The 26,527-nt window shown below is 38.7% G+C and overlaps 1 protein-coding gene across 1 annotated transcript in view; it reads left to right on the top strand.

Annotated features, from left to right (window-relative positions):
- The first annotated feature begins 698 nt into the window (after nucleotides 1–698).
- MYO10 (myosin X) overlaps nucleotides 699–26,527 on the top strand; it is a 71,885-nt gene continuing 46,056 nt past the window's right edge. Inside the window, exons 1-16 of the mRNA XM_072154760.1 lie at nucleotides 699–752; nucleotides 1,718–1,905; nucleotides 6,760–6,894; nucleotides 9,232–9,268; nucleotides 9,356–9,440; nucleotides 10,711–10,814; nucleotides 12,189–12,318; nucleotides 13,572–13,690; nucleotides 15,404–15,550; nucleotides 16,242–16,342; nucleotides 16,479–16,545; nucleotides 16,784–16,876; nucleotides 21,306–21,374; nucleotides 21,497–21,579; nucleotides 23,657–23,765; nucleotides 24,314–24,394. Coding sequence (XP_072010861.1) covers nucleotides 699–752; nucleotides 1,718–1,905; nucleotides 6,760–6,894; nucleotides 9,232–9,268; nucleotides 9,356–9,440; nucleotides 10,711–10,814; nucleotides 12,189–12,318; nucleotides 13,572–13,690; nucleotides 15,404–15,550; nucleotides 16,242–16,342; nucleotides 16,479–16,545; nucleotides 16,784–16,876; nucleotides 21,306–21,374; nucleotides 21,497–21,579; nucleotides 23,657–23,765; nucleotides 24,314–24,394 — 1,602 coding nt within the window. The remainder of the gene's footprint in view (nucleotides 753–1,717; nucleotides 1,906–6,759; nucleotides 6,895–9,231; nucleotides 9,269–9,355; nucleotides 9,441–10,710; nucleotides 10,815–12,188; nucleotides 12,319–13,571; nucleotides 13,691–15,403; nucleotides 15,551–16,241; nucleotides 16,343–16,478; nucleotides 16,546–16,783; nucleotides 16,877–21,305; nucleotides 21,375–21,496; nucleotides 21,580–23,656; nucleotides 23,766–24,313; nucleotides 24,395–26,527) is intronic.

Here is a 26,527-nt window from a genome sequence, read left to right as displayed (position 1 = left end):
AAATTCAACTTAAGAACAAACCTACAGACCCTATCTTGTAACCCGAGGACCGCCTGTACTACTAAATGATTCCGTAAAGGATATTCCATTAAAGTTCCTGGCACAGTGGGAAAGAGAGGTGGGTCCTATTGAGGAGGAGCAGTGGTCTGAAGCTTTAGAACTGGTGCCAATTCTCTCTCCTAGTGAGGCTAGCAGGATGTCCCATCTCTTTCTTTTACATAGAACGTATAGATCACTCCAATTATTGTTTCGCATAGGGGTTAGGCCCAACTCAGAATGCCCGAGATGTGGAACTGAGGAAGCGGGTATACTCCATATGATGTGGGAATGTAGAGAATTAGAATCCTTTTGGAAATCTGTCTTAGAGCTGACGCGCAAAGTCTTCTCAACAGCAATTGAGGAAAGTCCCCTAGCATGCCTACTAGGAGTATTAAAGGTTGACAACCTGACAGAACCTAACAATATTGCAATACAACGATCTCTATACCAAGCTAGGAAGGTTATATCTGCCCACTGGATAAGACCACTAAATGCGATCATCCGGTTGGAGTATAGTATGTATGTGAAAAGGAATGGGGTTTTGAAATTTGAAAAGATATGGGGCAAGTAGTTAGATACGCCTGGTCTGCCTTTGGCGCCTCTCATAAGACTTAAGGGCAAGTCTAGAATACCAATTATCACTGGCAAAATAGGTTCAAATGGTTTTAAAGGAGCTGGCTCGCAAGGGGGAAGGGTGGGAAGGGAAGGAGGAAGTATGTTTTTGCAAATGTGTTTAAATGCTACTTTAAAATGCGAACACTTTAAAGGATTAGAGCTGCAATTGTAATCTTGCAATAATTTTTTGATTATAACATCTGTTTGCAGCACTGTATTAATGCATGGGGCAATACAATTTACGCACTTCTCTCCATGTTGTATTTGTTGGGTTTATAAAAAAGTTTAATAAAAATATCTGATTTAAAATATATATATATATCTCAGTGCATAAATGTGTGTGAGTTTACAAATATGTATATTTTCTGAGGGGAAGGGGTGCTCATTTAGTACAGTAGTTTGCTATAGACCGTGTCTCTCCTAGTTATGCCCCTGATGTTACCTTATAGCATTAGAGTCCTAAATGCAAAAACCAAGAGCTACATGAAGTTTGGATTTTCTTACCATGTACCCATTAGAAGTGCCCTTCTAGATGTTATCATCTCAAGAACAGGGACCCTGTGCGCATCTGCATGTGACTAGGACAGGTCTGGCATACGTAAATCTCTACATACTTGTACGGTGTCTCTCTTAGACCAGCTAGTGTGTGGTGCACTCCATCTCTGCACTGAAGCAGATGATGGGAAGATAGGGATCAGGCAGTTGTTTTTTAAATGTCCCATACTTTTGTCTACCAGAGTGTTTTACATTCAAGCACTGCTTGGCTGAGCCAAAAATGGACGTGTGTGCTATAGTTGTCAGGACAGCTGTCAAGTAATTGACATCTAAAGTAAATGTGCAGTTTTACTGATGACACGAATGGATATAAGTGATTACATGTACAGAATTTATCATCTCTATGCACAGCAAGCAAAAATGAATACACTTTGAAAACATAACTTCACTATAGGCCATCAGGTACCTTTTTAAGAGAGAGCTATAAGTTCAGGTATCATACACAGATATGGGTAATTTAAACTTCGTACATATATGAACAATAATTTAATTATGTGCTTTTTTTCAGACCTATATTGGCTCCATCCTAGCTTCTGTTAACCCCTACAAACTAATAACTGGTTTATATGACCAAAACACAGTGGAGCTGTACAGCAGGCACCACATGGGAGAAATCCCTCCACACATCTTTGCTGTGGCCAATGAATGTTACCGCTGCCTATGGAAGCGCCATGACAATCAGTGTGTTCTGATCAGGTAAGTTGATGACATTATTTTCATAGGGTCTGATTGTAGGATGGAAGAGTATAATGTTTTTTTTTTAATTTATTACAAACAAATGCTTTGAAGGTCTTCTACACCCAATTACATTGACTCCTAGTGCAACATGCTCCTAGTTATGAAGGAGAGTACATCAGTAATTATTATCCGTATATTTAATTTTAATATACAAATGTTAGTGTTTGTTGTGAGACAACCTTGTCCATAGGATATCAGGTGTGCCTCAGCCATACAACATAAGTATGATTGATATGCTTTTGATGTTAAATAGACAAGAATAGAAAAGTCATGCCTAAATGCTTATGTTTTCTATTTGTATTAATGTGTTATATAGTGTACTGGCTATATTGACTACAAATTCTCAGTGGCCACCTGAAAATTTGACATGTAATTATATTCATAATGTGTGGGCTTAATTAATTGTAAAGCATCTAGTTTGAAACAAATGGAAATATAATGAGATGTATCTGGATTTATTGTTATTTTTTTTTATTTTGCTTATCTTAACAGAGAATTGCTTAATTACATGATGCCTGGATACTTAGTTCTTGCAGGGTCAGAATTGCAAAAAGCAGACATTAAAATACTAATGCCCTCTGTGTTCATAGATGTATTTTCAAATTTAAAGCAAAGATGAGGTATGCTAAACAAATATCGCCCTCTTGTGGTCTAGAAGCTTTATTGCATCTTTTGAAGAGCCATTTAAAAAAATCTTTATTAAAAATATTTCTTTATTATTTTCAGCATAACACATTAACACTAAAACACATGTATTTGAGTTTGAATCAAAAGGCAGCATATACTATAGTGCAGTATACCATAGACTATCATCAGAGGTATTGTCGAAAATCAATCATCTAACAGACGGCAATATGGACTTAGAGCCTAAATAGCCATAGATTTTCTCCTTAGTTTTTGGGAGCGATGAAATCTCAGCATTTGACAACATGAATTACCCATGTGTTTTTCATACTTAATCTGAAAATTTCCGTTTCATCACAGTGGTTTGAGCAAGGATGAAAAAAATATTCTTTTTCTTTGTAATTTGTATTCTTGTGCCAAGCTGAAAGGGTTTTTTCAAAGGCGATTATTTATTACCGTAGAGCTGCAAGCCTTGATGGGTTAATGCTGTTCTAACCAGATTACAGTAACAGATTACTGTGGTATATAGCCACTTATTCTATTAACTTCTCTTACTCTCTTACTTCATCAATTGCTTAGAATGTTGTTTCTGGCTTTAAAGCGGCAATATTTAAACAGAAGCAATTAACAGAAGTGGAAGTACAGTACTTTGTTATAAACACAGCCATATTAATGCTTGAATAAAGAGGGATCATTTTTTAATGTTAATTGTATCTTTTTGTTGATCCTTTTTATTTGGGGTTATATACAATTTCAAAACAGAGGGATCATGGAAAGCATCTGTCGCCTACTACACCTGTAGGGTAGTCTATTGCTTAGGGTGGCTATTAACATATAAAAGATATAGTAATTTTTAGGTCTTTGTATTAATATATATTTATGTGTTTATGAGGTACAGTATATTGCTTTATAGTTCTGTACTTACACATAGTCAGTAACTGGCAGTATCTGTGGATTTATGGCCCCATAGCCTCACCAATATAGCCTTGACAAAGAGGCATGTCCCATTCCATTTTAATAAGCACTTATAAAGTGAATTAAAATTAAAAACAATTTCAATTAACCTTGAAAATATAGCTCTATATAGATATATGTGTCTTTTCATGTTTATAAACTACAAAAATATAAACCTATTGCAGTCATGGAGTTTTTCTGTCTAATGTCTACTTTCTGCTCCTAGTTCAGGTAAAAGGTATGGTGTAAGGTTTTGTGCTTTATAGTATGTTCAATTAGGTCCATTGTGCACACATTATCATGTGTATTTTTAGGGTACATTCACATAGGGCATAAAGTATGTGGATTTGTGGGCACTTCTCTGCCTGTGCATTACTGAAAACTGCTTCTGCAGGGCTCTTATACACTAGGATGGAGCTGTCTGCTTTGGCCTCCAACTGCAGTATGGTGGCACCATTATACCCTCCCTGATCATTATCTATTACTCTCAGGGGCGTAATGATCGCCATCCCAGGGGGTGTGACTGAGACCGGGCCCATTGTCAGTCAGAGGCCCACACCTGAGCCCTGCGCTGTTAACTTGGCGCAGCACAGCGGGCAGATGTTTTAAATTGTGACAGCTACGGGCCTTCCCGTTACAGTGCACGGACTGTTCTGCATCTGGTTCGTGCGCTGGATCCAGGGGCCCGGAGCAGTCACAATTCAAAATGAGAACGGGCCCTTCTCCGCCCAACGTCCCCACCCACCGCATCCATCACTTAGGCCGATGCAGGCTTAATGACACAATCATTAATCAGCCATCTTCTGCCCCGGATCTCCAGATGAGAGAAAGCGCAAAGAGGAGCGGATAAGGAAATTTTATTTTGCTTAAATATATGGGGCCCTGCTTCTATTTGGGGGGGGGGGCAATGGTGAAAGTTAGGAAATGGCTATTTGGGGGGATATTACCTATGGGGGACATTAATTATGGCTTCTGGTGGATGGGGGGACATTAATTATGGTTACTGGGGATGGGGGACATTAATCATGGCTACTGGTGCGGGGACGACATTTATTATGGCTACTGGTGGGGGGACGGCATTAATTATGGCTACTGGTGAAGGGGGACATTAATTATGGCTACTGGTGAAGGGGGACATTAATTATGGCTACTGGTGAAGGGGGACATTAATTATGGCTACTGGTGAAGGGGGGCATTAATTATGGCTACTGGTGAAGGGGGACATTAACTATGGCTACTGGTGGATGGGGGACATAAATTATGGCTACTGGTGAGGGGGGAAATTAATTATGGCTACTGGTGAGGGAGGACATTAATTATGGCTACTGGTGAGGGGGGACATTAATTATGGCTACTGGTGAGGGAGGACATTAATTATGGCTACTGGTGGATGGGGGACATTTATTATGGCTACTGGTGAGGGGGGACATTAATTATGGCTACTGGTGAGGGAGGACATTAATTATGGCTACTGGTGGATGGGGGACATTAATTATGGCTATTAGTGGGGGAGGACATTAATTATGGCTACTGGTGGATGGGGGACATTTATTATGGCTACTGGTGAGGGGGGACATTAATTATGGCCACTGGTGAGGGGGGACATTAATTATGGCTACTGTTGGATAGGGGGGCTTTAATTATGGCTACTGGTGAGGGGGGACATTAATTATGGCTACTGGTGAAGGGGGACATTAATTATGGCTACTGGTGAAGGGGGACATTAATTATGGCTACTGGTGAAGGGGGACAATAATTATGGCTACTGGTGGATGGGGGGGACATAAATTATGGCTACTGGTGAGGGGGGAAATTAATTATGGCTACCGGTGAGGGAGGACATTAATTATGGCTACTGGTGGATGGGGGACATTAATTATGGCTATTAGTGGGGGGCATTCATTATGGCTACTGGTGAGGGGGGACATTAATTATGGCCACTGGTGAGGGGGGGCATTAATTATGGCAACTGGTGGATGGGGGGACATTAAAGGGGTATTCTCGTCTGGGCATTCACATTCAGTTTGATAAATCTGCCATATATAAACATTCCTTCAATTAGATGTTATTAAAAAAAATGTTCCTGTGTGAAGATAATTTCTCATAGATGTAGTCATTTTGTCCCTTAGAAACGAGATAGCTTCCTTGGATACGGCCACCTCTGCTGGAGGGATTGCACAAAGAAACAAAAAGTTTTTGTATATAAAATGTCCGGGAGTTACTGTATGACCCACAGCCGTCCTGTGGTAACGACTGCTGAATCCTGGTGGTCAGACAGGACTCATTAGCTCATGTCTGGCCACCACTGCCAGAGTGTGACGTGGTCGTATCCGAGGAAGCTATCTCGTTTCTAAGGGACAGAATGACTACATTTATGAGAAATTATCTTCACACAGGAACATTTTTTTAATAACATCTAATTGAAGAAATGTTTATAAATGGAAGATTAATGAAACTGAATGTGAATGCCCAGACGAGAATACCCCTTTAATTATGGCTACTGGTGAGGGGGCATTAATTATGGCTACTGTTGGATGGGTGGGGACATACATTATGGCTACTGGTCGATGAGGGGACATTAATTATGGCTACTGGTGAGGGGGGACATTAATTATGGCCAATGGTGGATGGGGGGACATTAATTATGGCTACAGGTGAGGGGGGTCATTGATTATGGCTACTGTGGATGTTTTTCAATGTTTTTATGCATAACGAGGGGGGGGCCTGTTGGGAATTTTGCCCTGGGGCCCAGAGGACTCTAGTTACGCCACTGATTACTCTGGATAGGTCATTTATAGTATAGCGCCAGGAAACCCTGCTAAAGAGGCTCACAGATGTTATACATGCCTCCTCTTTATTCGGCATACAAAGAATGGTAACTAGTTGTAAACTAGCCCTGTCATTGCCTCATCCAAGCTGAATACCTAGTACTAAATATCTAACTAGCTGAATATCTAGTACTAAATGAATGTTGTATACAGCTGCATTGACCCTTGAGTGTGTCTTGGTATATGAGTTTTAGGCTTAATATACATGAAATAAAAAAAATAAATATAAAGTAGCTCTTGTAGCTATGTAGCATTATGTACATTACGATGTACATTATGCATCCTTTTAGTTTATTAGGAATTTTACCGAGGCCATGTATTTTGATATTAAATTTACTGAGATCAAATGTTGCTGCTATACATTTAAATTTATATGTAATTTCTATATGTTTGTCACTGATTTCAGTGGAGAAAGTGGAGCAGGGAAGACGGAAAGCACAAAACTAATTTTAAAATACTTATCTGCAATGAGCCAACATTCCTTGGAGATGTCTTCAAAAGAAAAGACTGCAAGCGTGGAACAAGCAATTTTGGAAAGCAGGTAATGGTCATATTAAAACACAATGTGGGAGATTTACTATAACTTCATTGTCAGTTTTTGATCTTTTTTGCCCTGCATAACACTTTGGGCGGGTCAGGCATGGAACAGTAGGGGATGTAAATGCCTGGGCCTGCTGTTTTCTCTACTGGAAAACAAATCAAAAGCTATAGCTGAGATCTCCTGGTGGAGATTGCACCTGGATCTACTAAGGGGCTGGAGCCCTGTAGTATATCCAGCACGCTGTGTGCCAGTAGGCAGGGTTATTAAGAATGGCGGTTAAAAGGTTTAATATATACCCCCAATGGCTGACTTTAGATTGGTACACAAATGTATGTAGTCTGCAGTATCAACCATTGAGTCTTACAATGTAATAGATGATTTTGCTTCCATATGAGAGGCAGTGAAAATTGTGAGTAGACTTATGTGTGATTCAGTTGTTGCAGCACTAGAATTTGCATTACAGATTATAATTTCCCTGAAATCCTCCAGTTCTTCACACACCACTGTAGAAGTGGCAATGGCTTTTTGTTGCTTTTCCACCTTGACCCTCCCTCAGATGATACGGCTGGTGACCAATCAGAGTTCAGCAGTTTGGACATGTGACACTACAGTAAAGCATTTGATCACTTCATAGATAGTCTGAAGTAGTTACTAAAATTTTATAGTACCAGATAATGTTTTGTATCTTTTTACAATGTGAGCAAAGTCCTTAGAAAAGACAAAAAGCAATCCAGTTCCTTGCGGTGCTAATACTGATACATAGGAATTATCACTTGTATACAATGACAGGCTGTCACTTTTCCATACAATACCTAGACGTTTATCTTATGGAAGCAAAACTAATGTGATACCATTTCATATAAAATCACTGCAATTCACTCCTATCATTCTGTACTTGGCCCATATGTTTAATACTGTCAAGTTCTGCCCCTGTTTACACAATCTCAGATTCTCTAATTATTAATAAAACAGAGCTGAGCTGGTATAATATCTCAATCTCTGTCGACAACTGATCCTCTACAAGGCTTAGGCAGATGTGATACTTTATTCACGTCACAAAGGATTTTACAGAAACCTTCAGTGGGCTGGACCTGGCATGGTTAGCTAAAGATAAGAAGTAATGTCCGTAGTTCATTGGTTAGTAAATTATAATATGATAATCGCAGAAACTAAGGCTGTTTCTTCTTGTAGTCGGCAGTATCGTTATTCAGCCAATGCCACATTCTTTCACTACACAGGAGTCTGTTATCAATCTTCATCCATAGTCTGGCCTCATCTTAGTTTTCAGCATTTAGCAAGTATAAGAAAAATAAAAACATTTTCATTAAACATAAAACTATACTTCACAATACCATGATCTTATATGCAATAATTTTTTTCATTGTTTAAATTAACTGAAAATGAATAAAGTCATGCAAATTATCATTCTAATTATATACTCCATTGTATGTCTTTGGGTCCTATGAAAGTGTGTATGGCTTCTGAGTGTAAGCTGACTCTAGAAACCTTTACATCACAGTACTTATCCCTATTAGGGTCTCCCTGGTACTTACCCTGGTAAAGTTTGTGTAAAGCCACCAGGTCGCATGACTTGGGACTGGCAGCTTTACACAATCTTTATAAGGGTAAGTACTGTATGGGTGACCCTATTAGGGTCTTGTGCATACCCTAGTGATCCTTCATAATGGTGAACAACCCTTTTCCTTTAAGCTTATTGCTACCTACAAATAACAGACGAATCCTGCCCCTATTGCTACATTTTTTTTGTTTATAGATGCTCTTTTCAGGAAACGATTAGGTCTATAATCAATTTAAGAAGCTTATTTTGTAGTTACTATAATATTGGAATCATATAAAGGTAGATTGCCATCCCACAATGTATTTATTAGTAACATGCTAATATTTTCAATATACTGATATTTCTACATGCAATATGTAATTCATTCATTTTTTTCTTCATGTCTCATAGTCCCATCATGGAAGCCTTTGGGAATGCGAAAACTGTTTACAATAATAACTCAAGCCGTTTTGGGAAGTTCATTCAACTACATATATGTCAAAAAGGACATATTCAGGGCGGACGTATTGTAGATTGTATCCTTTCTCAACAACATAACGGCTCCTTTTATACAGATTCCCACTTATTACATTGTCAAGTGCTAATTAACCATAATTGCCTCAATTATCACCTCTAAACAAGGGAGGAATAATCGGCATTGTAATAATTAATATTCATGAAATAATTACAATTGTTTCTTATGTCAAGATGTCCGACTTGAATTCATGAATTGAGCATTATTTTTCAGTCATTTTTGTGTCATGCGTTATGTCTCTTTAACTTCTCTGTTCTCGTAATGAAGATTTATTAGAAAAGGTCAGTGAGATTTTGTTCCATTATTTTTGTAATCCTCATGTGTTGATGAAAGTCAAATATATGAAGATCTTTTTTACTTTCTTGTAGAATCGTGTAGTGCGACAGAACCCAGAGGAGAGGAATTACCACATATTTTATGCACTGCTGGAGGGAGCAAGGAAGGAAGAGAGAGGTATTGTGTGTTTTATAAATCTAATTAATACAATTTCCTGGCTAGTCCTGGTTATTCTTCTTCTAAGATTTTCTGCTACTTCACAGACACCTTTTTTTAATGTTTTTTTCCACTGACTTCTTGCATCAGTGTTAAAATATCTAAGCTTTTAACTTTTCTATATATGGTACAAAGGTTCGGTCTACTGGTCAATATAGTTATGCTCTTTGCTGGACAGATCTCCATCACTGTACAACATAAGGCTAAATTCACACTAACGTGTGCCATCCATACCGTAGCACAGTGGGCACACATCAGGGCCGGGGACAGGAGGAGGGGATGAGCGCTGCACACCACCGCCCCTCTCCATAGAGAAATCTGGGGCACAGCGCTGTATTCCCAGGAAAGATTGGACATGTCCTAGATTTCTCCTGGCTATTGAACGGTATGGTGCCACATGTGTGCTACTCCATACCGCTCCCATACGGCTCTATGCGCCCATTGCTGTCTATGGGGGACGTATATATGCCGTATGTACGTCCCCCATATGGCAGTGTGAATGTAGCCTATGTAAATGAATAATGTATAATGATGACATATAAAGGTATTTCACACAAATGGTCTTACAGCACAGTTATATTTTACTCACTAATACCACTGTTCCATATTGCACAGTGATGGTACAGTATTGAGCTGATATAGCTAGTAATTAACTTAGTTAGCCAAATAATTTGACAGTATAGGTTATATACAAAAAAGTAAAATGTGTACTTGTCACGGTGTACTTGTACTGCTCACACTGCTTACCTCTTGCTCACTATACCATGCCTGGGGCGCCATAGGTGTCTATGGGGAGAGTTAATCTTTAACACCAGGACTCTTTACTTTACAATTAATCTGAGATCATTGTAAATAGAACCCTCCAAAGTGATTGGAAACACAGGGTTGAGAACCAACTGTATTGCTTAAATTCAGCAGAAGATTTGCTTTGCTACATGCTTCTGACCAGATGGGTGACATCTGCAAGGACTGTAGCACTTGTTGACAGCTCTACTCATCAGCAGTAAGAATATAATTGATACTCATGCCAGGTGAAGAATGGGTCTTTGACCATTTAGTTTTATCTTGTTTGCAAAAAAAATTCTAGAAGCACAGGAAGCAAAGTGGCCTGTACAACTAAAACATTACAAAATTCATCTGCATTATAAGCTATATATACCATATCCATCTAAAAGTAGCAACAAGTACATGTCACTTGTAAATAACCATTCATTTTGTGTTTCTGCCATAGAATCTTTTTATTTATTGCAACCAGAGAAATACCACTACTTGAATCAGTCTGGATATATTAGAGATGAAAGCATTAGTGACACAGAGACTTTTCAAGAAGTAAAAGTAAGTTTTTATACAATTTATGTGGTTGTGTGCTCGGGACAGGCCCGCTTTGTCCCGGATGTCTCCTGCAGATTCCCTGTGTAACATTATCCATATTGAGCGGTACATACAGCCTGTGTGTGTATCCATAGTGAGGGGTACATCTATATGGTGTGTATCCATAGTGAGGGGTACATGTATACGGTGTGTAACCATAGTGAGGGGTACATGCATATGGTGTGCATCCATGGTGAGGGGTACATGTATGTGGTGTGTATCTATACTGAGGGTTTATGTATATGGTGTGTATCCATAGTGAGAGGTACATGTATACAGTGTGTATCCATAGTGAGGGGTACATATATAGGGTGTATATCTATAGTGAGGGGTATATGTGTAAAATGATTTCAACCTGTGGGGGGAATTTAGCAGTGCTTTAACACCAGTTTTCTCACATAGAAACACAAATAATCACAAATTCTTTCAAGAACTTGTTATTGTTATTGCGACTACGCCACACTTTTTAAGAAACCTGCAAACCATTTATTTGCAGGTTTTCACGCAAAACTACACAAGGACGTACCTGGTGTACTTTTTGCCCACCGGGCGCACTGTCTGACAGATACATCAAGAGGCCCAAGTCTCAGGCTGTATCCGTCGGGGCGCGGGGGAGTGTGGCCTTTATCATACTCCTCTCTGTGTGTGTATTCCCCCCCCCCCCTTCCCGTGTGTTTCTATAGTGAGTGTTATATGTATATGGTGTATATACTTCAGAAAATCTTAATTTTTCCCTCTTTCTATCCCTGAAAATAATTTAGCAAGCATTATATATTTTTTTTTTCTTTGGCTTTTCCTCTACAGTTAGCAAAGTGATCTCATGGTGACCCCTTACCCACCATGACTTTCTCATCTCTCCAGAGTACAACATCTCAGACACCAAGCTCCCTGGAGTCTGAAACTGCATAGAGTGTATCCCAGAGTGTCTCCCCTGGGGGGCACAAACTTTTATCACAGCTACTACTTGTGATAACACACGCCCCTGTTACACAATTGTATTATAATTATATATTATAATTATTAAAGCAGTCAACCCAATAGCAGTCAATATATATTTATGTTCTCTTAGTTTTATCAGGAGGTGTGGTAGTGCACTTGCTACAGCACCACATTTGGATCAGAATGATTGAGTCTCAAACTCAGGGAAAGCTGTGTCTCTGCAATTTATTTTATCTGATGAAGGGAAAAAAGTCACTCATCAGTAGTGACTCAAGGTTTCTGTAAAATTGCGATGGTCCTTAGTGTTTAATATAATGTTTGTTCAGATTCTAATTTATTTAGTTTTGTTGATGTTCATTTACACTTTATACAGCTCTTTAATGTTACCATATGTTGTAGACTGCTATGGAGGTCATGAAGTTTACTTCTGAAGATGTTCGAGAAGTTCTTAGGTTGCTGGCTGGGATATTGCACCTGGGAAACATAGACTTTATAACTGCTGGTGGAGCACAAATATCTACAAAGACAGGTAAAAACCATATATTTTATGTGAGCCCTGATAATGATTATATATCAGCATATTTAGCACATTTTTTCTACCTAAGATATTTTTTACATTTAAAACAATAAAAAGATTTGCCACTAAGACAATTGGTAGCTAAACACAAAAAAACAAAGTTGTCCGAACCTGCTGAGATGTGCCTAGCAAATGCTTGGATCCTTATCAGTACTGAGAATGCAAGTAAATTTGGATTAGGAGTGCATGTATTAGGTGAGGTGAGACTAAAGGATTATGGCATCCTTAAAGGGAATGTGTCATATTGAAAAATTGGTCTGGGCTGCTAGTAGCATTAAAATAGCTGGAGCTGGGGCGTAACTACAGTGGTAGCAGCTATAGCAGCTGCTATGGGGCCTACACTGTCAGGGAGCACCGTCATCCAACCTGACACACTAAAGAATGGAAGATATGCACCATTATATGCATATTATGCTGCACATTGTACAGAATAATTTGTATATAACATATGTATGATGTATATAGTATGGTGTGAGTGCACATGAGTGTATAAATGTGTGATTGTAACTGGGAAGGGGCGCTCCATTCAGGAGCCTGCTATGGGGTCCTGCTTCTCCTAGATACACCCCTGAGCTGGAGGACCTGAATACCTAAATAGATTGATATATAGAGGACATCATGTGTCAGCTTTTGATGTTGTCTTCAACCCGCCATGCATGATATATCCCATACACCACCATGCGCCGATAACAATCCTGCAGCACTTCCTTTCTGACATAGAATTGCACTATAACTAGTGTCCGAAATTGACCCACTTCACGTGTAAGTAGTATTGGAATGCCAGTATTTATTTACACACATTGACACCCCTGCTCATCCGAGACTAGGAGTCCAGTGGGCAGCCCAAATCAGTACATCTGTATTCTTACTTTTGCAGGGAGGCTTGTCTCTGACTGAAAACTTCCTCCACACAGGAGTAGACTCAGATATTATTCTGTTCCTGCTCTATAACCTATGACGCTATTTACAATCTGCTATGTACAAAGCTATTTGGATTGTTTGTTATCCTCTGCCCTGCAGTAAAACTAAACAAATGGAGACCTGGAGAGAAGCAGAGCTCAGCATATCGTTTAAATCAGCATATTGCATAAATCAAATGGTATCACCATAAAATAATAACTACTATAGTTAGATCCAACATTATAATAGTGCACTGTGTTTCCTGGTTACATTTATTACAAAGCTGTCTCTTATATTATTACCAGCACTAGGACGTACTGCAGATTTGCTGGGGCTGGACCCTGAGCAATTAACAGAAGCACTGACGCACAGATCCATGATTCTCAGGGGTGAGGAGATTTCTACACCTCTCAGCATAGAGCAAGTAAGTTCACAACAACACCAAAAACATATGTATTTTCTATTAGAAATTATAGAAAAATCACTTTTCATAGTTAACTTAAAAAACATGTATGGGTCCCATATAACTATTGATTTTGAGAAATAAAAATACTCTGACCGGAGCTCTTTTGATATTTTCTTCGTCTTTATATGTGGTTCCAAAAGTTTCTTTCTCCTCCAATCATAAAAGTCCTTCAGACGTGCTCCCACAATGAAAGATCCTCTCGTGAGAATAGACCACTATTCAGACACTGCCTATACATTTTCTCGACCTCTGATCCCTCTACAACTTGTGGCGGGTTGCTGGAAAAGTGTAGTATGTTTAAGCAGGTTTTGATTTATTCTATAAAATATACTTACAAACACAAGTATAAAAATCCACATGTAAAAGTAATTGTCTGGACGCCAGTCTCACATGTCCGCCCCACCCTGGGTTTCGCCAACACGGCTTCTTCCGGGGCGTTGCTGGCATGTATTCTTTATCCCCATTTATATCTTTTACCTATCCTCAGATCTTATACTTCATTTCAAAACAAAGAACTGTCCTAAAGTCCTTACTTTGTATAATACATAGTTCTATATATAACATATAAGAATATATAAAAAGAAACACTATATCAATGCTTCATAACTATCTCCTTTATATCTAAACAGGACAACTAAATTTCATTCACAAAATTCCTACTCTACTCCTCCCTTTATCCAATCACATCACCTCTGGGAGGTTCCATCCTTCTTCTTGATAGTATAATATATTACACAAAACTACATTCATTCATGAATCCTCCTTGCGTCTATACATTTCCTCCAATCACTTCATAGGCGGGAAGTATAAACGCTCCTACCAGTACTTCCATAATCAACACACCCTCTCTGTCACTCATCTTACTCCACCAATCAACGTAGCCTGTTCTCATCCAATAGACTACTTGGCAGGATATTCATTTCGTCTTATCCACTTTCTCCTAGAACATCACACTTTTTTCCTCACCACCAATAGTATGGTCTGGGCTGTCAACCAATAGCCTTATAAGCGGATCTAACAGTACACACCTTTTACCCTTCGGGTATTCAGTTTGTAATTTACTAGGTATATTCCACGACTCCCTCAGTATATCAAGATCGCGTTCAGATTTGTTCATCATTCTTATATTTTCCAACAACATGTATACTCCAAGTATGTTCTGTCGAATATCACATGCATCGGTACGGTTCGTGTATACGTATACCCCGATGTATAACTATAGCCTTATTTTATCTATCATTTATTGGGACCCCAGGACCAACTTACTTCTTCTTACAAATCTACAACCACAATTTATCTATAATTTGTTGAGATACCCAAACCAACTTGTTACCTTATTATTCCTATCTAACTAACATATGTATTATATCTAAAACAATTCATAATTTCTCTAGAAAACATCAAAAGAGCTCCGGTCAGAGTATTTTTATATTTTTGTTTAAATTGTGTGGACATTGGTGTCAGTCCTGACTGTTTGGCAGCTCTTAATGAGGAATTAGTGTGAAACCCATTTTTATTGTTTGATATTTGTTTTGAGACTTGAGATTCATGGGGGTCCCACAGCTGTTGCTCCCTTATGATGACTCATACTGCATATTAATATATTTGCTATCCTGTAGTCAAGCATTTGAGGTGAAATATTAACCCATATTGTTTTTTGTGGTTTTACAGGCTAGGGACAGCAGAGATTCAGTGGCCATGGCACTTTACTCGCAATGCTTTACTTGGGTGATAAAGAAGATCAACAGTCGAATTAAAGGAAAAGATGACTTCAAATCAATAGGCATTTTGGACATTTTTGGATTTGAAAATTTTGAGGTATAGTTTTTTTTTTTTTTTTTAAGAGGACCAGTCACTAGAATTTTACCCCTCACATTGCCAATACCCGCTCTTGTATGCGGGCAGTGTGCTTAGATTATCATGGTACAGGTTTATCTACACTTTTATTTAGCTTCTAAACATTTACTAGCATCTGACACATAGAAAAAGAGAGATGAGACAGATCAGTGATGATGAGATGTATATAAAACACAATGACACTCTCTGTTCCCTCACCTAGTCAATAAAACACAGTCAGCACTGCTATAAAAACCCTGTCAGTCTGTAGCTTGTAGAGTATGTCTCTGCATGCTGCGTGCTGGCCGGAAGTACCTGTGTCTGAGCAATGGGGGGGGGGGGAAGTTGTCAGAGAGCACTGCAGTGTGCAGAAAAGAGAAGCTATTCATGAGAAGAATCTGACTATAGTCAGAAGGTCGTATCCAGGGACAATCAAGATTGTAAACACCAAGACTGATTGATATATAGTTGGACTATAATTCCAACCTTTCTCCGAGTCCTCCTGATCTAGGAAACAGGCCAAAAGATCCAGGGAATGAACCCCAGATCTAGTAACCTATGCTACTTCCAGGATTAAAACAAGTCCACACCTAGTATAGCCAGAATGTTATAATGTAAATCTCAGGGCCATATTAAATCCAAAATTTGATCAACATGATGTATCTTGTTTCAGGTGAATCGCTTTGAGCAGTTCAATATAAACTATGCAAATGAAAAGCTTCAGGAATACTTCAATAAGCACATATTCTCCTTGGAGCAACTAGAATATAGTAGGTAAGTGTCAAAGTTCAGAAGGCAACAAATATACTAGTGTAGAGAACGTGCCTCAAAACTCATGATATGCAAAAAAACAACATTATATACTGTTGTGCAGTCTGTATGTTACCATTTCTTTGTACATTTACTTTAGAGAAGGACTAGTCTGGGAAGATATTAACTGGACCGATAATGGGGAATGCTTGGATCTGATAGAAAAGGTAATAGTACATGTCTTAAATAATACAGATTTGAAAAGCATTTATATACCTCCGCATAGCAGGAACAGTATCACCTAATGCATAGAGCGGCTGGTGAAGCATACCCATCCTTTGAATCCATTAATTACATAGTGTTGTAAATAAGATATTTCTAGCACAGATGGCTAATGATACCAACAATATTTGTGCACAGTAAAAAAAAATCACTAACTTGTCTGAGTTTCTTTTGCTTTACCAGAAACTAGGTTTATTAGCGCTAATGAATGAAGAAAGTTACTTTCCTAAAGCCACCGACAGCACCTTACTGGAGAAATTACACAACCAGCATGCGGTATGATGTGCTTTTATCATTTTGTGTTAATTTGTTGAGTGGTTGGTTATATGTAATCTATATTAACTATAGTTAGGACATGAAGGCCCTGTATGCACACTGGGCTAGATCTATTACACTGGCTCCAACAGTTTTCTGTCTGACTTTGCACATTCTTTTTAGTGCAAACTGCTGGCACATGTATTTATAAAATGTTTGCACCAGTTTTGTGTCGTGGCTGCACTGTACCCAAAAGACAGAATACATGTGCACATAATGCAATCCAAGGAAACAACAAGAGGAAACCGGAACAGATCCAGGTAAAATCCTGACTGAATCATGACTAAGGCGGTGTAGTAAGCTGAAACGCATAGGTGTGCTGTACCTACACCAACCTTTCACACAGATTGTGTGTTATATTTAATGGACATCTAATAAAGAATGGTTGGATTTTACCTGGATGTGCTCCGGTTTCCTGTTGTTGTTTCCTTGGATTGCTCTACATGCCAGATGCTGTGGAAGCACTCACATGGAAGGCTCCACCTTCAGTCAGCCAGAGTATGTGAGATTTTCTTTTCCTTACTAGGTGCACATAAAGGGTTGTATTAGTGCTTAGGAGCAGTTTGCGACACATTTACTTCAGCGACTCAACAGAATTGTGTTGCACATTGTATGTTAAACATTGTGATTTACTTACCCGGTCCATTCGCGATCCAGCGGCGCGTTCTCTGCGGTGGATTCGGGTCCGGCCGGGATTCACTATGGTAGTTCCTCCGACGTCCACCAGGTGGCGCCGCTGCACTGAAGTTTCCCGAGGCCCGCCGGAATGCACTGAAGTTCACCCGCCTATTACTAGTGAGGGTAAGCGCGAGTCCCGCAACCTTTTTTTTTTTTTTTAAATGCAGCGGTTTTTCCGAATCCGTCGGGTTTTCGTTCGGCCACGCCCCCCGATTTCCGTCGCGTGCATGCCAGCGCCGATGCGCCACAATCCGATCGCGTGCACCAAAATCCTAGGGCAATTCTGGGAAAATCGGCGCAAATCGGAAATATTCGGGTAACATGTTGGGAAACCGCGAATCGGCCCCTTAGTAAATGACCCCCTGTATGTTGGTTGCACCTAAAATAAAATGATGCACACCTCAAGAGCCACATAATGGAAGACCATGTACTGGTATTCAATAATCTGGCCCGGTGGCCCCCAACCACCAGGCCGCGACCAAAAGAAGTGTATACACACCTCCGACGCTCCTCTTCTCCCCGGGGCTTCAGGTTCTTATTCCAAAGCAGCTTCCCGGCAGACGGCCAGAGAAACCTCTATGTGCACTACTAGTTGTAAAGTAAGTGGTAGAATGATCTTTTTTGTGTTAACATCACAGGGGATTTTGTGTTAGAATTTTCTTTCATGGGAAAACCCCTTTAACCCCTTTGTGTCTAAGCCGTTTTAGACCTTTAGGACCAGGCCTGATTTTTAAAATTTGCCCTGTGTCATTATAGGAGGTTATAACTTTGTGGCGCTGTAACTTAACCAGGGGATTTTGAGACAGTTTTACTGTCACACATTGTACTTCAAAGTAATAGAAACATTTTGATGATATGTTTTGTGTTTAGTTATGAAAAAAATTGAAATTTGGCAAAAATTTCTTAAAATTATTCATTTTCAAAGTTCAAAATTTTCTGCTTTTCAGGCAGATAGTCATAGCGCCCAAGTAACTTTATAACTAACATTTTCGGAATGTCTGCTTTATATTGGCATAGGGTTTTATGCATCCTCTCTCTTTTCTAGGTTGTTAGGAGGTTCAGAATTTTGGGTGCAATTTTTCTCATTTTTATGAAAATCGCCAAAACCCTTATGTAGAGGCACCTCCTCAGCTTTAACTGACTTTGAGAGGCCTAAACAGCAGTAAAATCCCATATATAGGCGGTCCCCTACTTAAGAACACTCGACTTACATACGACCCCTAGTTACAAACGGACCACTGGATGTTGGTAATTTACTGTACTTTAGCCTTAGACTACAATAAACAGCTGTAACAGTTATCACAGGTGTCTGTAATGAAGCTTTAGTGTTAATCCTGATTCTAATGACAACCCAACATTTTTAAAATCCAATTGTCACAGAGACCCAAAAAGTTCTGGATGGGATTACAATGATAAAATATACAGTTCCGACTTACATACAAACTCAACTTAAGAACAAACCTACAGACCCTATCTTGTATGTAACCCGGGGACTGCCTGTATCATGCCATTTTAGAAACTACACCCGTCAATGTGTAAAAAATCAACTTTAAGAAATGTGTCAACCCCTTAGATGCTTCACATTAAAACATGTTAAAACAATATGGAGGTGTAATTTACAAGCTGTAATTTTTTTAGACAATATATTAATTTTGGCCAAAAATTAAACCGTTACAAAGTATTAAATGACAAAAAACTCCACAAAGTTTGATACCCGATTTCTCCCGAGTTTGAGGATGCCCCATATGTGGTGGTGACTGCTGTATGGGCACACGGTCGGGCATGGAAGGGAAGGAGGTGCCATTCACAGCAGATCTGCAATGTCACATTTTACAGGCTAAAAATGCTTATTTTTTGTAATTTGGACATATGGGAGATTATTTTTTTTTGTGGATGAGATCCACTTTTCAGGTACATCATTTACAGGGGGGCTCAATAGCTAATAATCAGATTTTATTAACTCTTTCTTGGTGGTGGTTAAAAAAATCATTAATTCTTGTTTATGGTTTTTAGCATTCTTTTCGCCGGACGTTCACCGTACCATTTATGTGTTATCTTTAATCTATGGCTCATCACGATTACGGCGATACCCCATTTATATGGCTTTTTTTTATGGTTAACTTGTTTTGCAGAATATAGAACTCATTTTGTGAGAAATTTGCTTGTTTTTGTATCACCATGTAACAATGGGCAGAACATTTATATTTTTTTGTTTACAGAGCTGGTTTATAGCTTAGTTTTTGCAGGACAAGCTATACTTTTTCTTGGTATCATGTCGGGGTAAATGTTACTTTTTGATTACTTTTTATGCACTTTTTATGAGGTCAGATGTGAAAATTTCATAATTTGTGCAAGTTTTTGTGTGTTTTTTTTTTTTTTACGCCGTTTACCGTACGGTTTCAGTGACAATTTTATTTTATTGTACAGGTTGTAACGGACGTTGTGATGCCCAATATGTTGTGTTTTTTTGGTGATTTTTCAATTTTTTATGTTTTATTCGATTATTGCATGAGATGGGAGTTCAAGGGACTTTTATTCTTTTTTTAATAATTTTTTTTAATTGCACTTTTTTTTTTTACTTTTTTTTTATTGTTTTATTTTGTCCCAGGGTGGGACATGCATTCTGCTTAGGCTGACATCAGTACTGTTAGATTATGCTGTTAGCACGATCATAACAGGCTTCTAGTGAAGGTAACCCTGGGGTCCTTATCGGGCTTCAGGGTTGCCATGGCAATGAACGGCACCTCCGTGTCACGCACGTGGTGATTCACCTTAGATGCTGCGGTCACAATAACCGCGGCGTCTATAGGGTTAAACAGCCGGGATTGCGATAGTCGCGATCCTGGCTGTTACTGCAGGATCCCGGCTACCGCGTACCTCCGGGATCCCGCGGTGATTGCAGAAGCTGAGCCCGGGTGATCGCCATGACGTGATACTACGACAAGATGCGGGAACGACCTGCATCCTATAACGTAGTATCACATCAAGGTGCAGAAAGGGGTTAATAATGAAATGTTCCATCACTGGCTTCCCTTAATAACAAAATGTCCCAGCAGCGGCCTCCCTTAGTAATGAAATGTCCCAGAAATATTAAAGGAGATCAAAAATAACCAAGCACACTTACATGCTAGTTTGTGACCCCCTGGCAGGATCTGCTCTTCTTTAAGCTGCCTATGCCCTTGTTTTTTTTTTTAAAAAAAAGGCCTTTAAAATTATAAAAATGAGCCTGAGAGGCCTCAGGCTCCATCAACACCAATGTCGTCCAGAGCCCCTCAGGCTCTTTTGCAAGCCGTTTTTTTTGGTAAAAAACAGAGAATAAGAAGCTAAAATAAGAGCTGATCCTGCCAGAGCAAGCACAAATCAGCATATAAGTGTGCTTGGTTTGCAGTCCTTCATCCTGGTGGTAGATGTTTTTTAACTTATATACTTACCCCCGGTAAGTGCGAGCGTCACGAGGAGCGACATGGAAAAGAAAAGCTGTGCGCAGCATCAGGGGTAAGTAAATAAGTTTAATATTTGTATATATTCGCACATAAGCTGAGTGGGGCTTTTTCAGCACAAAAATTGTGCTTGGCTAATACACTAGTATATAGGGTATGTTATTTGTATTGGATCCATCTCACGTTTAATTCATTATAGTTTCTTGAATCAAAAATCTTTTAGTTTCCTGTACTTTGCCATGAATTAACTTCTTTATGTTTATTTTCCGTAGAATAACTCATTTTATGTAAAGCCAAGGGTTGCTGTACACAACTTTGGAGTAAAGCATTATGCAGGAGAGGTAAGCTTCCAGATATGATATCAGAATAATGTTGATAATATAGATGTCATTCACAGTTTCTAGTTATTCTTCTTACAAAGGTTATCTACTTGTACAATGATGTCCTCTGTTTCAATTAAAAGGTCTCGTATGATGTCAGAGGTACTTTGGAAAAAAATAGAGACACTTTTAGAGACGACCTTTTGAACCTTTTACGTGATAGCAGGTAGGACTTATTGCTCCGCCAACATGCACAATATGAGTAATAATAAAATGAGTCATTACTAGGGAGCTATTAAATATACCATATATATGTATAGCAACGCTGCATGTAAAACAGGCAATTTGTCTCAATGCATCTTGTAGCAAGTATCTGGGAGGTATAGAGAGACTGGATAATTCTCATTTTTACAGGTTGTGAGGAAGCCTTTACAATTCATGGACAACTGCAGTGTCCATCTACATCTAGCTACATAATATAAGTAAGCAGATATCTCCTCCAGTAATACCAGAGTTCCTAGCAATGAGAACTAGAATCAAACTGTGCAATGTATATAAAAGTGCCCCCAAGTATTGTTGCTGGATACTTGAAAATCTTGGGAGTTCTGATCTCCTCCTTATGGCAGTCTATCGGTCACCACAGGATTGAGTGGATCTGGAGACCTCTAAAGAAGGGTGGACTTTTATGTTACCAGAAGATATTTATACTGTAGGTCACACAGTTTTGATATGAGCCTTGGTATGAACATATATCTTCATAAACATTGGGCACGCACAAACACAAGTATGAGCCCCAATACTGGTTTGTACAGCACTGCTCTCTCTGCAGTAGTAGTGGAGCGCTGAAGTACCATAAAAGCTCTTTGCACTGAAAGGAACATTAATAGCCACAGAGTCATGTGAATGTATTTTACATTTGGTATAGATATATTCTTATCTGGTTGGTTTTTAAGATATTAGGAAATCTACCATCAAAATCCATCATGATAAATCAGGGGCGCTTACTCATTGATCCAGGCACTGTGACTGTGGTAATCTTTTGTATTTGTTATCCATGGCTTCTTACCTTCTAAAATTAACTTTTAAAATTTTGCTAATGAGCCAGAAAGGCTATGGGGTTGTTATCAGAGCCTCTCTGTAATGCAGATTCATGGGTTGTTACATTCTGAAGAAGGAGCACTCCCTCCCACGGTGTGCTCACTGCTGCTGAGATTACAGGACGTGCAGGGTAGTGATGGGCAGTCCACCTCTTTTGTAGTGAGCTCAGCTTACCAAAAAGAGCCGTCTCTTCTGGTTCCTGAATGGCTCCCTATTAAATGTATAGTTGGGAGCCTCAGTCCAGTAAGTCACCCCTTGGTTACCGGATTACGGGTGTGGTTACAAAAGCCATCGACAGGGAGCCGACTCCCATCTTTCACATGAAAGAGCTGAATTGTTCCTAAACGACACATCACTAGCGCAGAGAGGAGGGTGAGAATGAGACGTGCTGCTGCAGTGTAACAACAGCTTGTGAAAACAGAGAGCTTTTCTAGCATACCCATAGCTTGTCAGGCTCATTAGAATAATTTTAAAAGTTGATTGTAGAAGGAAGGAGGCCATGGATAACAAACAAGTTATAAGTGTCTCACGTTTAGGTGTCTCAGATTTTGATGGTGGGTTTCCTTTAATTTATAACCAGAGATGCCTCGATGCCTTTACATGAATCACTGAATATTAACCCTGAAAAGACATTTATATGAATAATAATTGTGATTACCATCAGCCAACATTCCAGCAGGTGTATAATGGTTGACACAGAGGGGCAGATTTATCAAGTGTCTGAAAGTCAGAATCTTTCCAGTTGCCCATGGCAACCAATCACAGCTCCCCTTTAAAATATTCATGAGCACTGGTAAAATGAAAGCTGAGCTGTGATTGGTTGCCATGGGCAACTGGAAATATTCTGACTTTCAGACACTTGATAAATCTACCCCTTTATGTGATTTTCAGGAAAGATGCAAGAGTTTCAGCAGTATATCACCTTTCTACACAGGGATGTTCTATCTGTATAACTGTGTGGAGGAGGGCCATTCACAGCGGTGATCACACTTTTCCCATGTGAACTACATTGGCCTAGCAGGATGCAATAGGGAATAAGACATCTATTGCTGAATTATTTCAGATAGATTAACCTTTAGAATTTATTGCATTATGAGAAATTGCCTTATACTGTTCAATTGATGTTTTTTTATGCGTTTTCATTTGTATTGTTTCGCTTGGTTTCTGAAACTACACCTTGCTCTACTTTTGTTTGTTTTATCTAGACTTGATTTTATCTATGACCTGTTTGAACATGTTTCAAGCCGAAATAACCAAGATACTCTGAAGTCTGGAAGCAAGCATCGGAAGCCTACTGTCAGCCTGCAGTTTAAGGTCTGTACAAGGGCACCCTTTACACAGTGCGCTTTAATAACTGCATGATAAACTTGATTTAAAAATGTTTTAGGAAAATACTTTTGATGTGTATGCAAAATGTCGCAATGCCATACTTGGAGGATAGTTATTTTTGAAAAAAATCTGCTATGAATCCAAAATACACTTTGTCAACTCTTTGCGTGTAGTGTGATTGTGTTCCATATATAATATATAGATACTGGCTGCAGCATCTTCAGATTTCCCAGAATACTGCCAAAATCTTGGAAAGAAGTAGAACATTTGACTTTTTCACAAGAACTGTGGGACAGATTTATGAAACATTAAAAAGAAAAGCTGACTTTATAGCCCTTAAGAAGCAATCACAGGGAAGAGCACTATAAGAAATGAAAACTGCATTGTTATTGATTGCTATTGGATTGGCTAAAAATAAAGCTTGGTAGTATGGCACCAGGAGGCGCTGTTTGAAAGTGCAACACCTACATACACGTGTATACAATGGTTTGGATCAATTGGAGATTAATTAAAAGGCTAATTCTTTATTGTAGAATTCTCTGCATTCCTTGATGTCAACGCTCAGCACATCTAATCCTTTCTTTGTGCGCTGCATTAAACCAAATGTACACAAGGTAAGATACAGTTTTTTATATTTATATAATTCAATTTATAATATATTCTACATTTTTTATTGAATACAGTATAAGATAACTTGTATCAAAAGTAAAATGATAAAGGTAAGGTTTTATAGAAAACATTCATTTATTTAGTATCTTTCCATACTATCCTGCTGTGTTCCCTTATCTAATCTATGTACTCCTATTAATGACAATGCTGAAGTTGGCTTGGATCTCTTGGATCTCAAGATATATGGCCCCAATTACTGTGAAATCAGTCAGAAATTATATTTATTACAGAATTGTGTTAAAAACAGTATGAACTGTACAAAATCTGCAATGTGAGTACCATATAGATCTACCTGTCTGTGATTGTGGAATTACCAGAGGACGCAGCTCAGAGAGAATCACATACTGTAGTAAAACTGTAGTAAATGTCACCAGTTCTTTTTCTGCTTTCTGATACCCATACTCGGGTAGCATCACTGTGAAGTGTTCATGTATGGGCAGTCACATATGAGTGATGGAAGATGGTCCAGATACTACCAGAAAAATCAAAATGTGGTCAGCATCCCACCTGGTGTGTTACCGACATTGCTATATTCAGTGACCTAGCAGTTACTTCATCTCACAAAATTTTTTAGTGTCCTGGTCACATACATTTAACATTTGACACACTTTTTGAAGTACTCATCATGATTTCTGTGCAGAGGCTGTTTCCTATTTTGATTGATGTTCTCTCTAATTTCCACTGTATGTACATGTAAGAATTGGTAGTGTTAGGCAAATTACTTTATATAATGCGCTCTAAAGCCTTGCTCAACTAACTGTGGTCCTGAACAGTTCCTTCTTTATCATTGATCATTGCATCTGTATAAACGAGGACAGTCTCTTATATCACCGTTTTCTTCAGAAGTAGGGCACTTTTTTGTCACACATCCCTTTCAAAACTCAGTCACTTGTTTTGTTGATTCTCCTTTTATAAAGTGGGACAGTCTTTATTTCCTCTTTGTAGATTCAGGGACACATCTCCCTTGTATCCGGGCAATGAGAAGTCTCTCTGTTCATATCCCTGCTGTGTATATATTGTATATATTTACAGGCAGTCCCCGGGTTACGTAAAAGATAGGTTCTGTAGGTTTGTTCTTAAGTTGAGTTTGTATGCAAGTCGGAACTGTATATTTTATAATTGTAACCCTAGAAAGAATTTTTTTTGGTCTCTGTGACATTTGGATGTTAAAAATGTTGGGTTGTCATAAGAACCAGGATTAACTATGAAGTTTAATAGAAGACACCTTTTATAACTGTTACAGCTGATTAGTGTAGCCTAAGGCTAAACTACTGTAAATTGCCAATATCCAGAGGCCCGTTTGTAACTAGGAGTGGTCTGTAAGTCGGGTGTTCTTAAGTAGGGGATTGCCTGTATATGTATGTCACTCACACACGTACATATACAAAATATATATTATATATATATATATATATATATATATATATATATATAATCAAAAGGAAGGTTGAAGCAGCACTCCAATAAGTAGTGAAAAAAGAAAAAAGTTTATTCCACCATTGATGCGACGTTTCGCCTTATCATTAAAGGCATTCTCAAGCATGCCTTTAATGATAAGGCGAAACGTCGCATCAATGGTGGAATAAACTTTTTTCTTTTTTCACTACTTATTGGAGTGCTGCTTCAACCTTCCTTTTGATTGCATCCAGCGAGTCATGTCAGACCCGCTCTGAAGACCTGCACCCGACCATTCGCACGGTGCCATTCCAATCTGTTCCTTTTTCCTATATATATATATATATATATATATATATATATATGTGTTTGTATGTATAAATAGATATATGAAATATATATACATAAAGTTTTGATTACAGAGAGCTCCAGTAACCTCTTCCTACCCATTCTTTAATAAAACATTTTTTGGGTGTAAAAACAGTGAAAAGTTGTTTGAAAGATGGGGCATTTTGAGATGCTGTTTACTTAAAGTGTTGAATATTGTTTACTAATTTATATATGCGTTCTAGGAAAAGGGGGTGGTTTACACATCACTGATAGCAGCGATTAATAACAGGTGTCATAAAACTACTAGCTTTTATACTTGAGTTACCATATATACTCGAGTATAAGCCTAGTTT

The sequence above is a fragment of the Engystomops pustulosus genome, chromosome 5, assembly GCF_040894005.1.
Source record: "Engystomops pustulosus chromosome 5, aEngPut4.maternal, whole genome shotgun sequence".
Lineage (NCBI taxonomy): Eukaryota > Metazoa > Chordata > Amphibia > Anura > Leptodactylidae > Engystomops > Engystomops pustulosus.
This window is presented reverse-complemented; position numbering and strand designations above follow the sequence as displayed.